This window comes from Coloeus monedula (assembly GCF_965178545.1).
Source record: "Coloeus monedula genome assembly, chromosome: 9".
Classification (NCBI taxonomy): domain Eukaryota; kingdom Metazoa; phylum Chordata; class Aves; order Passeriformes; family Corvidae; genus Coloeus; species Coloeus monedula.
Genome location: NC_138789.1, coordinates 4667417 through 4680272, shown reverse-complemented (window position 1 = coordinate 4680272; position 12856 = coordinate 4667417). Strand labels below are relative to the sequence as shown.

At 48.3% G+C, this 12856-nt stretch overlaps 1 protein-coding gene across 2 annotated transcripts in view; it reads left to right on the top strand.

Annotated features, from left to right (window-relative positions):
• Window positions 1-9478, top strand: part of LOC309575953 (uncharacterized protein C1orf21) — a 108980-nt gene extending 99502 nt beyond the window's left edge. For both annotated transcript variants that reach the window (XM_082286847.1, XM_082286848.1), the window contains exon 6: window positions 8709-9478. In XM_082286847.1, coding sequence (XP_082142973.1) covers window positions 8709-8747 — 39 coding nt within the window. In that variant the 3' untranslated portion in view covers window positions 8748-9478. The remainder of the gene's footprint in view (window positions 1-8708) is intronic.
• Window positions 9479-12856: the final 3378 nt, after the last annotated feature.

Sequence of the window (12856 nt, the reverse complement as noted above, 5' to 3'; positions counted from 1 at the left end):
CAAGTAACACTACTTTTGTTACTTTCCTCTTAAAAAAAATTAAAAATTAGGAAAGCAAAAAAAGACATAAAGGGGAAAAGTGAGGAGGAGTTCATAGATTCCTGAGAAGAATATTTCTGTACCCAGTATTTCACAGGGGTAAGATTTTATGTAACCAAACGCATTTAAAAGTAGACTTTCTAAATATCCATAATACTGCTACATCTCCTTTGAATAAATGCATTCACCCTATGAATATTCAGATGCTTTTCCTGGACATCATCACCTTCCACAACGTTGAGCACAGAATCTCCAGTGAAATGGATTTTCCAGAGATGTATCTTATCTACAGACCAGACATCGCCATCAGGCTGTATCTAATTATGAATTTTGGTTAATTTTTGTTCCCGAGGTTTGTGGCAGGGCACTAACACCCCTCATTCCCCAGCTGCCATGCTGAGGTGCAGCTGACCCTGTCTCCTCTGTTTGGAGCTGTTTGGATCAGCTTGGAGATGTTCCCAGGTGATCTCCAGGGCTAATTTATCTTGGGGATAATTTATCTTTGGGATCAGGAGATTGTCTGTTTAGAGGAAATCCACTGTTTATCTGTCAAAGAGACCAAGCTGCTGACAGCTGATGGGATTGGCAGGAGTTAATGTGCAGCTGAACATGGGATTTGTGTTCCCTGAGGATCTCCTGTGCCTGAGGAAATAGTCTTCATAAAAGAAGTTTCGGGCTTTTAAATTCATCTTTGCCCGCAACACTTTTTTTTGTCTAGGTGTTGCCACCAATGCCAAAAAGATTGGAAAATATGAGGGGTTTTGTCTGATCCCTAAATAGCATTTTCAGTTGGTTCTCCAGAGAGATGGAGGACAGCAGTCGAACATTTCGAGGAATCGTATCAGTGAGCGGCTCACCTGTGGCAGCTGGAAAAGTCTGCGGACGTGTGGGGGGTGTTGCCTGTGGCTGGTGAGGTCCCAAACGTTGTGGTGCTCCTGTGTAACCGCGGCTGTTGGATTTGTGATGGAGATGCTGCTCCATGGGCTGTGCTGCAGGAACTGCAGTCAGGAGCAAAACATCCTCAGCTCCACTGAGATCCCCAGGGGTGCTGGGTCACCAACCCCAAGTGAGTAACAACAGCTCTGACGTGTGAGCATTAGGCAGGAACATTACATGGGTGCTTGGACCTGGCACAGCCATCACATGGACAGGGAGGGGAGCTGAAATAAAACTCCTGCAGCCAAAGTGTGAAATGGAAAGAACACGGGCTGGTGTTTCATCAGCTGCAAACAGGAAGTATTCATGAGTCCTGGAGATCAAAAAAGGCCTTACTGGAACAGTCTGGAGAGTTTCTCTGGAAGTCCTGCCCCCAGCAGTGCGTTCCTGGCTGCTCCTACAAAGCTCCCACTGCCTCCTGCAAATGTCACCCAAAAGGTAAAAACCAGAATGTCATGAAGCATGGAGCTTCTGTCTACCAAAATTCAGTGTCAAAACACTGTGAGTCGTTCAGAGGGGGACATCTGCTCTGTCTCTGAGTGAGTCTGTCTGTCCCTGCTCTGAGAGCTGGAGCTGAACTGGCGTGTACAGAACTGCCTGTGATGGTGGTAGTGCCATTCATAGGGTTTTCTGGAAGGCAGAAACACTGGGATGAGGGCTGGGGTAGGACTGACTGAGAATGTGAAAGTTAGCCTTGAACATGGGCTTAGATATTGGTTCTGCTGGAGTCAACCCAGTCCTTTAAGAAACACCAGAATTTGAGGTAAAAATACTCCCAGACCTGATGAGAAGCCAGAGTTACAGGTTAGATGGGATACTGGGAGCAGCTGGAGAGAGCTGAGCAGTTGACAGCACAAGAAGCTGTAGTTATTTGTAATATCATAGAATATCCTGAGCTGGCAGAGACCCACAAGGACCATGGAGTCCAACTCACAGGACAGCCCCGAGAATCCCACCACATGCCTAAAAGTGTTGTCCAAACACTTTCTGACCTGTGGCAGACCATGGAGAGAGAGCAAAGGGGGAGACCAAGGACCTGTGAGCAGCACGAGGCCCTGAGCGGTGGCAGAGCAGGCTCAGAAAAGTGCCCAACATCTGCCAGTGGCTGCAGTGAGTCCTCTTGGGGCTTCCTGCTGGCTGAGGTTATTGTGAGTGGAGTCACGGGCTTTGCTTTGGGAGACAAAAAGCACGTGTGTTCCAGAGTTCAGGGGGAAATGAAGCAGAGACTGGCAGTGGGAAGGAGGCAGCTCATCTGCTGTCAGCCTTATCATCATTTATTGAAAATTAGCCTGAAATTACAGAAACTTATTCCAGTGGAGGATGAGCAACAGGTAATAGCAGCAATTAAGCTCGAGGAGAGCATTCCCTGGAGTAAATTAGAAAGATGTGGGTCAGGAGTACAAGTAATTTTCTTGACCTGAGAGATGAAGGCAGAAAAAGACAGAAATATGTCTTTGGAAACCAGAGAAGGAATCAGAGAGTGACTGAACGGTCCTCCTAAAGGAAACCCTGCAGCTGCTGGATAAATCTGAGATCTGCTGTGCCCAGCAGAGGAGAAGTAGGCTCTACTGGCTGCAGCCAGGATTGGGACAGTCACTGCACTCCCATGGTGGGATAAATCTGGTTTTGAACTATTGGCTCTGATTAAGAAGATAGAAACATGTCCTGGTACCAGGCCATTTGTGTTGGTATTCAGGCAAGTAAATGAATGACCTGGGTTCTCTCCAGTCTAATAGATCAAGGACTAATTTAGTCAGTTGTTGCATTTGGACTCAAAAAGATTTGCTGTGAAACACACAGTGAAGAATTAACATGTCTCTCCTGAGGTTTCTCAAGCCTTTGGTTGTTTTTATCTTCTTTCTGCATCACAGATTTATTTGGACCGTGATTCCACAGGGCTCCATGCAAATTGTATGTTACTCCCTGAAAAGAAATCCCAGCACAGGAAGGACATAGACCTGTTGCTGGAGAGGGACTTGGGACAAGAGCCTGGAGTACCATTTGACAAGGGGGAATGGCTTCCCACTGCCAGAGGGTTGGATGGGATATTGGGAAGAAATTCATGACTGTGAGGGTGGGGAGGCCCTGGCACAGGGTGCCCAGAGAAGCTGTGGCTGCCCCTGGATCCCTGGCAGTGTCCAAGGCCAGGTTGGATGGGGCTTGGAGCAAGCTGGGCTAGTGGAAGGGGGTGGAACGGGATGGGCTTTAAGGTTTCTTCCCACCCAAACTGTTGTGGGATTCCATGAATTGCACGGGATGGCTCAGAGCAGAGTTGATCCTGGGCACAGCCCTGCAGGCTCAAGTCCATTGCCTTGAAGGGGCCCTGTCCCACCAGGGCTTGCATGAAATAAATAGAAATAAAATCTATAACATATGAAGCATTGAATGTGGAAAATTTACCCATTTAGTGCTTGCTAGCACAAACATCTTGATGGTGGCTGTCCTGGAAAATGATGGGAAAAATGTCTCTGAATCCTCCACAGAGGAGTACAATGATCTGGAGGAATTATCTCCTTGAAGTGTATGTTATTACTGGGGGCTGTGCCAGAGTGTATAGGCAGCTGTCTCTCTGTAGGAAAAAGGCTGAGGGGTAATGGAACAATTGACAAGCAATTCCTGGGATTATATTTGGGGATTGTAACCCCACAAGAGAAGCACCTCTGGCTTTGTGGTTCAAAAGGGACAATGGTAAAACAATCCTGGGCAGCTGTACCAGAGGAGAACTGTCACCAGTCTGTAGTGGTTTTGGTTCAAAATATTCATTACTTTCTTATTTTCCTTCTGTGAGATAAGAATTAGGAGAAAAGCAAAGCAGGCACAAATCTTAAACAGTTGCAGTACAATGAAAGAGTTTTATTACTAATAGAATTAAAAGTAAAGAGACAATAACAAAACAAAAACAAATCCCCCCCCCCCCCTCCAGCCAGCACTTCTCTCCTTTTACCTAGCTCACACAAGGGATAACAGAACATGGGATGTTAGTCAGTGTTCCAGTTCTTGAAAAGTCTCTCTCTTATGCTTAAGGGAAAAAAGGGTTTTTCCTTCAGTTGCACGTGGTTCCCAAACTGCCACCAACAGCAGATCCGCCCGGAAACAATCAATCTGCTGTGTGTAGAACATCTCTCCCATGAAAAATCTCACAGTTCCTTCACACTGCAAAACATGGGCCATCACATGGGGTTATTCATCTTTTTAAGGATAAGTTATTTGGGCCTGCACACAAAGGCTCTTCTTCGCCACAAGTCTCTAGCAGCCTCTTACTACTATATAGCCTGGCATAGGCATTCTTCACAATCTTCACAGGCACACGAAGATACTCCATCCCCCCATGTTCTTCAAATGGATTAAAGAGACAAACAGTTTGTGGTATTACAGTTTCTTACCACGGCATGCAAGAAGGTTTCTTTTAAGCTGCCCGCCAGAATCGCGGCCCCGCCCTCTTTTCTCCCGCCGCCATTTCCAGCTCCGTCCCACGGGACTCACTTCTCTTTCTCTCTGACTGACACCGCCATGCTGAAGGGTGTTCTTGTTCAGCTTTACGGTGGGGAAAGCCTCGCTCCCTTTGTGCTGCTGGCTGCGTGGTGTCTTCTTCAGTTCAGCACGAAGTGTGCTGGCTGCAGACAGGAGGCTCTGCCGGCTCCCGTTGGCTCCGCCAGCTCCGCATGGAGAGGAGAGGGACCCGCCGGTCCCCAGAAGCCGCGCTGGATGGGTTTAGCCGTGAGCAGTCCATGGCTGGTTTTAGCTGCCTGCGGCTCTGAGGCAGTTCCCCCCCAGCCACCCAGGGTCCGTGCTGCGGTGTTGGGAAAGGGGGAAAGGGGCAGTGGCCCCGGCCCGGCCCGGCGGGGCCGGGAGGCTCCGGAGCCCCCACCTCCCAGCAAGCGAGCTCCGACCAAAAGGGGAAGTCCCGCCTTTCTGTGCGGTTTAAATATGTAAATTGTGAGAAGCGTAATTGGTCTTAAAGACTGTCCATCAACTCAGGGTCAACCCAATACACAGTCCCATCATCAAAAACTGTCTCCTACATGGCTACAATGGTTTGTAAAAAACAATCACAATGCAAACATGCTCATGGACAAAAATGAGATTAAAAATTGTGAAGATGTGGGGCTGGTGGGTACCCCGAGCCTGGGACATGGTGTTGCCACCCCCATGGGGGATGTCACTGTGGGTCAGCAGATCACTTGGTCTTGAGCACCAGCGCTGTGTCGGGTGGGTGTGCAGGGATTTCTCCACCCGTCCACTCACCTAGTCCCGGGGAGCTGGTGGGAGAATACCCAACCCATGGGAAAGATGCAACTGGCAGCAACTCACTGCATCCCTCGTTAGTAACGCTGGGCATGGAAGCGGGGAGTGGACACAAAGCAGCTCCTTGTATGGGATGGAGGGAGTGCCCTTGGGAATGGGCTGCCAACCCAACGTATGCGAGGGCACAGTGATTAGGCTGAAACTCATTAGCAAAGTGGATTGCTCTTAATGACTCCATTGATTTTTCCCTAACAAAATGAGAAACGGACAAAAATAAGCACAGTATACAATGATTTAGTGCCGCCTCCCGGCATTTTCTTCCCGTCCTTTCTGCGAGGGCTGTAAACAAAACCTGATGAAAAGGGTTCCCAGCGCGGGGCCGGGCGGGGGCTGCCCAGCCGGGCCCCTCAAAGGGGCCACTGTGTCCCCAGCCCGCAGGAGAAAGGGCTGCTTGCTCCTTCCTCTGCCTCCCCTGCCTCCTCTTCCTCCCCTCCCACCTCTCCCTCCCCTTCCTTCTCTCCCTCCCCTGCTTCCTCTCCGTCTTCGTCCTCTGCCCCTCCTGTCCCTCCCCTGCCTGGCCCAGTCCTCCGGCACAAGGGGCCATTGAGCCGGGCAGTGTTGTTTATTGGCCTGTCACCCATACAATGGGGAAAAAGCCTTTCCCTGCGATTTTTTTCTTTCTCTTTTTATTCCCTAAAAGGATATCATGAGCCATGATGCATCCCCTGGAGGGACATCAGGAAGGGAGCACTTGGGAGGTGCAGCAAGGGGAGAGATGCCCTTCTGGTTTGAGTGCAGGCAGCAGGAAAAGAACATCAGGCTGCTTTTTAATTTACCTTAAATTCACACGCTCGTTAAGAAACACTCAGAGTGTTCTGTGGACATCTACAAAAGCTGACAGTTGGATTTTGAACTGCAGAGGTGGGAAATGGGATTCCTCAGGAATTACAGGACTTGGAGGCATGTATTACAGTTCTCATCTTCCTCAACATAATTCATTCACACTTTCAATCATTAAATCATTAATCTCAGAAATCATAGAATTGGAAGGGACCCACAAGAATCATTGAGTCCAACTCATGTGAATGGCTTATGCAGGGATTGAGCCCACAATTTACTTAGCCCATGCATTCCTGTTAGTAGCCACTTGCTCTGTACCTCTGGCTCCTCTGGATGCAGGAGCCTGCTCCCCTGGACGGGATTTGACTGGAAATCATGGAATCGTAGAATCAGAGAGTGGTTTGGGTTGGAAGGGACCTTTAAAGGTCACCTGGTCCAACCCCTGCAGTGAGCAGGGACACTTCCACTAGAGCAATGTGGTTTCTGCAGGCTCTTAGCTGACCATTTCCCATGAGGTTTTCCCAGGCCTACCAGGATAACTGCCCATCTCAAGCACAGCAGCCTCTCAGTGATCAAGAGATCATCTCCTCCAGCATTTGTCAAGCATCCTCTGAAACAACCAACAGGTCAAAAATGGACATTTTAAAGTATTTTACTGGACTGGGGCCAAAGTTGCCTTTCTTCTGCCAGCAGGGAGTGGCAGCCGTCTGCCCAAGGAGCACTGAGGGCAGAACCCTTGTTTTGGATTTCTGATGCAGCGGGAAAGGCTGTGACAGCAGGGCACTTTATTCCTTCTCTGATCTTCCTGAGCAATGCTGGCCTTGTTAGTACGGACAAAAATGCATTTGAGGAGTAACCTTTAGACCAAAGCTCTGTCGGGCACCATGAGGATTCACCGCAGTCTGGGCATCACCTGAGCTCGTTGGGTCACCCAAAGGATGACACAGATGTGTCCCCATCCCCAGCAGTGTGCAGATGGAAATGACGTGTCTGGAAGGCTCAGCCCAGCTCGTGGTGGCCTTCAGGCCTTTGGTGGGAGGTAGTGTGTCTGTGCTATTGCCAGACCTTGCTCAGCACGTTGGTTTGAAGCAGTTCCTTGGCATCCATTTGAGAACTGATGCACTTGGCAGCCATGGAGCAAACCCAAAAGCAGAAGAACGGTAGGAGGAGTAGGAGGGAAAAAGTGCAGGATGACTTTTCTTCTCTCAGATTTGGGTCTGCTTGAGGCTTTAATAGTAGCGATGGCCACCAGTGGGGAGTGCTCCCTCTTGAGCAGGTAAATGGATGCCCTGGAAATGTCCTGAGCTCAGCCCTCAGTCACTGCTGCTGCCTTTCACAGCTCTGAAGCATTTTGGGCAAAGCCTTCGTCACCACCAGGTCAGTCTCCTGGATTTGTCCAGATGTGGTCCCTGGCCTGGAGAAAACCAACAGATTGGTGCTTCACTGCAAAGAATTTCAATGTTCCTTCTTTTTGAGTCACAGCTCAAAAAATGGTTTGGTTTTTTTTTCCTTTCTTTCTGGGTCAGTGATTTCTGAGTCAGAATTTGGGCTGATAAGTCTCTTGGGGGTTATTTTAATGTACTTAGAAAACCCTTCTGCTCTCAGTGCTGGGCCCCAGGGAGTTGTCAGAGCACTGCACATTCCTGGGTGTGGACTCCAGCAAAGCCAGGCTCTGCAGTCCCACCATTGGTGCTGGGATTTTCACTGCAGAGACATTTTGGAGCCTTTGTTCCTGGTGTGCAGCCCAGCTGTGTGTCCCAGATAAACTGATCGCTGTTAAGAACACCGATCTCTCAGTTTTTTTAAACTTTTGTCTTTCCTGCTCTCCTTCTCCAGGTGCTCAGGTGATACACCCAGCACACGGGAACAATGGGAATTAGTCCAGAGGTTGAGATTTTGTGTCCTGCATTTGAGGCACTTGTTTGATGCAAGATACCCTGGGTGCCTTGTACCGAACAGCTGAGCTCCAGCTGGTTTTGTGCAGGGGAACAAGGACAGTGGCTCCCAGCGGGTCCTTTCTTGCTGCTCTGCAAGAACGGGTAGGGAGGGACAGGATGTGCCTTCTCCAGACCATCCCAAGGGGAATACCCAGAGAGATGCTGCTCCACACCTGTGTTTGGGATGGGATAAAAGGTGTAACACGACTGGTCTGATAAGAAATCCATGTTTTGTGAAGCTTAGGCTGAATCCCCCGTAGTACAAGCATAATTTCAATACGAATGGTATCTTTTGCTCTGTGGTTAAACTCTTGCTGGGGTTATCAGATGAGTGATTCTTGTTCACAGCAGCTGCCTTGTGTTGCTCATAGGATTACGTGCTTTGTTGCTTTTGCCTCAGAGATTATCCTTTCACAACAAATCTCGGGGCTGTGTCCATCAAAGTGGATCTTTACATAAAAGCAGGTTTGTAAATCAGTTTGTTGGACCTCCCCTGGAATTCAGTATATGGGGGATGTTTATGAGATTAATAGTGACAGAAAGAGAAGTGTCTTCTATCCTGGTTTCCTGCAAATTCCCTGTGTCTAAGGTTCCTACCCAGCTCTGAACTTAAACCCCCCAGGTTTAGAGAACTGCTCTCAGTAAGCATTCCCTGGATTTATTCCTATGTGCTGTCTCCATGTACCAACTGCCTGGCCTTTGTCCCTCCAGGGTCGTGACTACTGTTCAGAGGAGGAGGATGTCACATAGTGCCAGCTCTGCGCTCGCCCCAGGAGCACCTCCAGTGTAAATAGATCCAACCCAGCCTTCTGGATACAACCTTCGGGATGTCTGCTCGAGCGAACAGCACTCCATAACAGAAGACCATTTCCACATTATATGCTCCATTCAGTTACAGTGTTTCCTAATGAACACATGAGGAATATTGCTAAGAACTCGTAAGGAACTGTTTTTGTTGCTGCTAGTTAAAACTTGTTGCAACTTCTCACTTTTTTCTGTGTCCAGATACGCAGCAAATCCTTAAAAGTTAATCCAAAAGACATTGTTGATTTTCTTGAGGCTTCTGGCCTGTTTTCTATCAGATGAGGTAGTGTTATACCAAGCTTCCATAAGTGAACATCCAAGCATCTAAGAAACACCCCTAAGCTGTGTGTCCGTCTGCGTCGGGGCCGGAGTGCTTGTTAGTGCTGGTGATTCCAAGCTTTGGAGATGGGATGTTTTTGCCATGGCAGGCCTTGTTTCTCAGCTGAGAAGAAGCTGAGAAACTATTATCCATTAAAAGTGTGTTATCACTGAAATACTGGAAGTGATACAGGATCAGGAATTTGTATTTTAAGAGGAAAAAAGTTTCATTTAACAGGTATCTTAATCAAGGACTAAGCTTGCAGTATTGGCTTTGCTGAGCACGAATGGGAGTGTGATCACAATCATTTTGAATCTCTTTTTTTCTAAGAAAATAAACATTTTACTGTTTTTATGTATTCTTGTCTTTTACCATTCCTACAACATGATGTTTTAAGAGTTTGGGGACAAGGAAGACCAAACCTCTCCTCCACCTTGATGTGTCCCGTGCATCTAATCTCTTAAAGCAGCTCTGTGCCAACTGGGGGGATCTGTTGGGTGTCCTGTAGAGTTTATTTTTCCATATTAAATGGAGAGGATATTACCTTCTCAAAAGCAGATGTAATATTTTTAACAAATGCTGTTGTGAGTTAAAAAAAAAAAAAAAAAGGAAAAAAATACAGCTTTTGTATTTATTATTTCAAAGAAGATTGTTACCTCTGCAGATATTTCTTCCAGCTTTGGTGCCATATGAGGGCAGGGTTTGCACTGCATCCTGTGAAGAAGCTTTGTCAGTGTAGTTTGCTGTCCTTGTGTTGATTTCATTTGTGGGATGGGTGTGGACCTGACTGAGGTTGCATTAACAGCATCTCTTAGGATGTGGCTGACACTTGAGTGGGGTACTCCACGCAAATATTGGCCATTTTTCACTGGGCTTTCTGAAAATCACATCCCATTAAAGAATCTAAGTCCCTCAAAGATCACCTGTGACCTCTGCAAATCTGTAAGTTGCTGCTGAATATCTTGACTAAAGAGGTTTCCCTCAATGTTCGCTCTGATTGGGCTGGACAGTCCACATCAGAAGATTTCATTCCCCATCACTGCTGTGCTGTACCTGGAATATGTCCAGAAACCCCCAGCTCCCTCCTGCTGCCATCCCTGCACTGGATTTACCTTTGGCTTTTGGGCAGGGGATGAGGCAGTGGGGACAGACCTGGGAGTTGCTCATATTCCTGCAGGGTTGGGTGTGAGCCCATCCAGCAGGAGCAGCTTTCCAAGCAGCAGCTGTGAGAAATCAACTTCTTTCCTGAAGGCAGAAGCTATCTCTGGGCTCCACAGGTCCCTGGTCCCCTGGCAGCCTCAGTCTGAGCCCAGTGGTTGCTGTATCCCAGGATTCAGACAACTCCAGAGCTTCAGCAGCTTCCCCTATAAAAGCTCCGTGTCAGGCTCCTTTATGGCATGTTCAGCTTTATCCTATTAATGGTCAAAAACCACCAGCCAGCTCTGATTTCCCTAAATCCTCATTCATTTGAGCAGCTGCATTGGGCAGGCAGCCCTTCTCAAGTATCCTGACCTCCCTGGAGATGAAGTTTCTCTGCCTCCCTTCCATCACATCACCCTTCCTGGAGCTGTGGCATCTCTCAGTGCTATGGAGCCGTTGTGTTTGTGATGAATTCTTCAAGGTGATGTCTCTCTGCTCCTGGATACGATTTTTTCCATAATTTATGCCAGTTCTCGAGCAGGTAACTACGCTTGGGAGAGGGAGAGTCGAGAGACTGCACATTTCAATTATTTAAAATACTTTAATTAATAAAGAGTCCTGGGGCTTGATCCCGCAAACCCTTCTCTGCAAAGTGCTTTGGAAAGCTCTCACAGTAGTGCAGAAGTGCTGGGGTTGGGTCTGTTCTTCTGAAACATTTCCTTGTCCATGTGTAAATGTGTGTAAATGTCCCCACACAAACACTGTTAGACACATCATGGTCTTTCTTTCAGCCTTCTCTTAGTTTTAATAATTCTTTTATTTCATGTTTTCCTTGCTGCTGCTGATGGCACTAGAGACCTGCGCTTCTGTGGACGTTTTTGTGAGCGAGGAAAAGCAATTCCCATCTTATCTGTGGTCGTATTCCAACCAGCAGCAGGTGCTTTAGACTTCTGGATGAATTACAGCCTCCTGCTGGACCTGTAGATAGCAATATTTGTGTCAGCCTGCGTCGGCTGTTGTGCTGCTGGCTGGGAGGCACCAGGGTGTGCAGGAGGTTTGGAACCTGCTGTAGTTCTTCCACCTTTGCAAAATCCTGGGAGATTTTGTTAAAAGTCTGAACATATGTGGCAGATCAGGGCCTGTAATAATATAAGCAGATTACTCTGGCTGAAATGCATCTCTCCTTGGAGCCTACCTCCCCATTGCTTTGCTCAGCTCAAATGCATTCAGTGGCGTGGAAAGGAGGAAGGTGGGAAGAGGAGGAAAACTGCTCCTATCTGGTACACTGTGCTTGGCTGTAAATGGGATTTCATGGTTCCTCTCAAAAGAAGTGCCAGGGAAGTTATTTGAGGCCCAAACTTCTCTTGAGGAGGCTGATGCAGTATTTCCCAAACTCCACATCATATTCTGGGATCTTGGAGAAAATTGTGGTGAAGAGGTTTTGCAGTCAACCTTCTTCCATTGAAGTGCTTTCTCCGTTGTCCAGAGCCCTTTGAGTGGTGCTGGTTTTCCTCCTCGGAGCCTACCTCAAGCATTTGGAGGGGTACTGGGGAGCTGCTGCCCACCCCAGGCCCAGCATTGGGCCATGTTGTATCTCATGTTTAATTACTGGGAGTTCCACTTCACCTGTGCCCCCTCCCAGCCCCTTCCATCCCCCAATTAACATTAGTTTCCTCCTTTGCATTCAGTGAGAGGTTTGGTTCTTTTGAATTAGGTCTCCCTGCCAGGATCCAGCAAAGCCATCTCTGTGTCCTCCCCTGCCACAAGCCCTTTGTGGCCATGGATGGGCCACACAGCTCCAGACTGCCTCACTGACCTCTCCCTGCCCTTGTGCGCAACAGGAGCAGCAGTGCTTTAACAAGAGGGGAGATCTCCATCCCAGGAATGCCCTCATCCCATCGTCCCTGTGTGCATTCGGGTGGGTTCTGACCTCAGCAGCTGGATGGTGCCCAGTGCTGCCACGGCTGTAGGGGAGAGATCAGCAGCATCCCAGGATTTCTTGCAGTGTTCCTCTTTGTTGCTGTAAGAACACCCAGGCTGATGACTGGCCCCAGAGCACAACAGGTATTTAAACTCTGGATGATAAGGCAGGAGCAAAGGGGTCGATGAAGCACCAGGGAGACGTGTTTGAACTCCAAAGACATCGCTGTCATCACACGAGAATCGGCCTGGAGACAAATATTCTGTTCCCAGCTATTTCGGTTTTACCAGGTCTGTAAAACAGTAATTTTCTGACACTTCCATTTTGGAGTTGGCAATGACTCAACTCCAGATCAGCCTGGCTGACACACCAGACCTTCAGGATAGGAAGGGGTGGGTGATGTATGTGTGTGTCAAAGAGCAAATGTCATACAGGCTTTGCACAAAAAGGGTGGTTTCCAGTTCCACTGTGGTGGTGGGACACTGCCACAGGGTGCCCAGAGAAGCTGTGGCTGCCCCTGGATCCCTGGAAGTGTCCAAGGCCAGGCTGGACAGGGCTTGGAGCAACTTGGGATAGTGGAAGGTGTCCCTGTCCAAGGCAGGAGGGGTGGAACAAGATGATTTTTAAGGTCCCTTCCCAACCAAACCGTTCTGGGATTCCATGACTATAAAACCA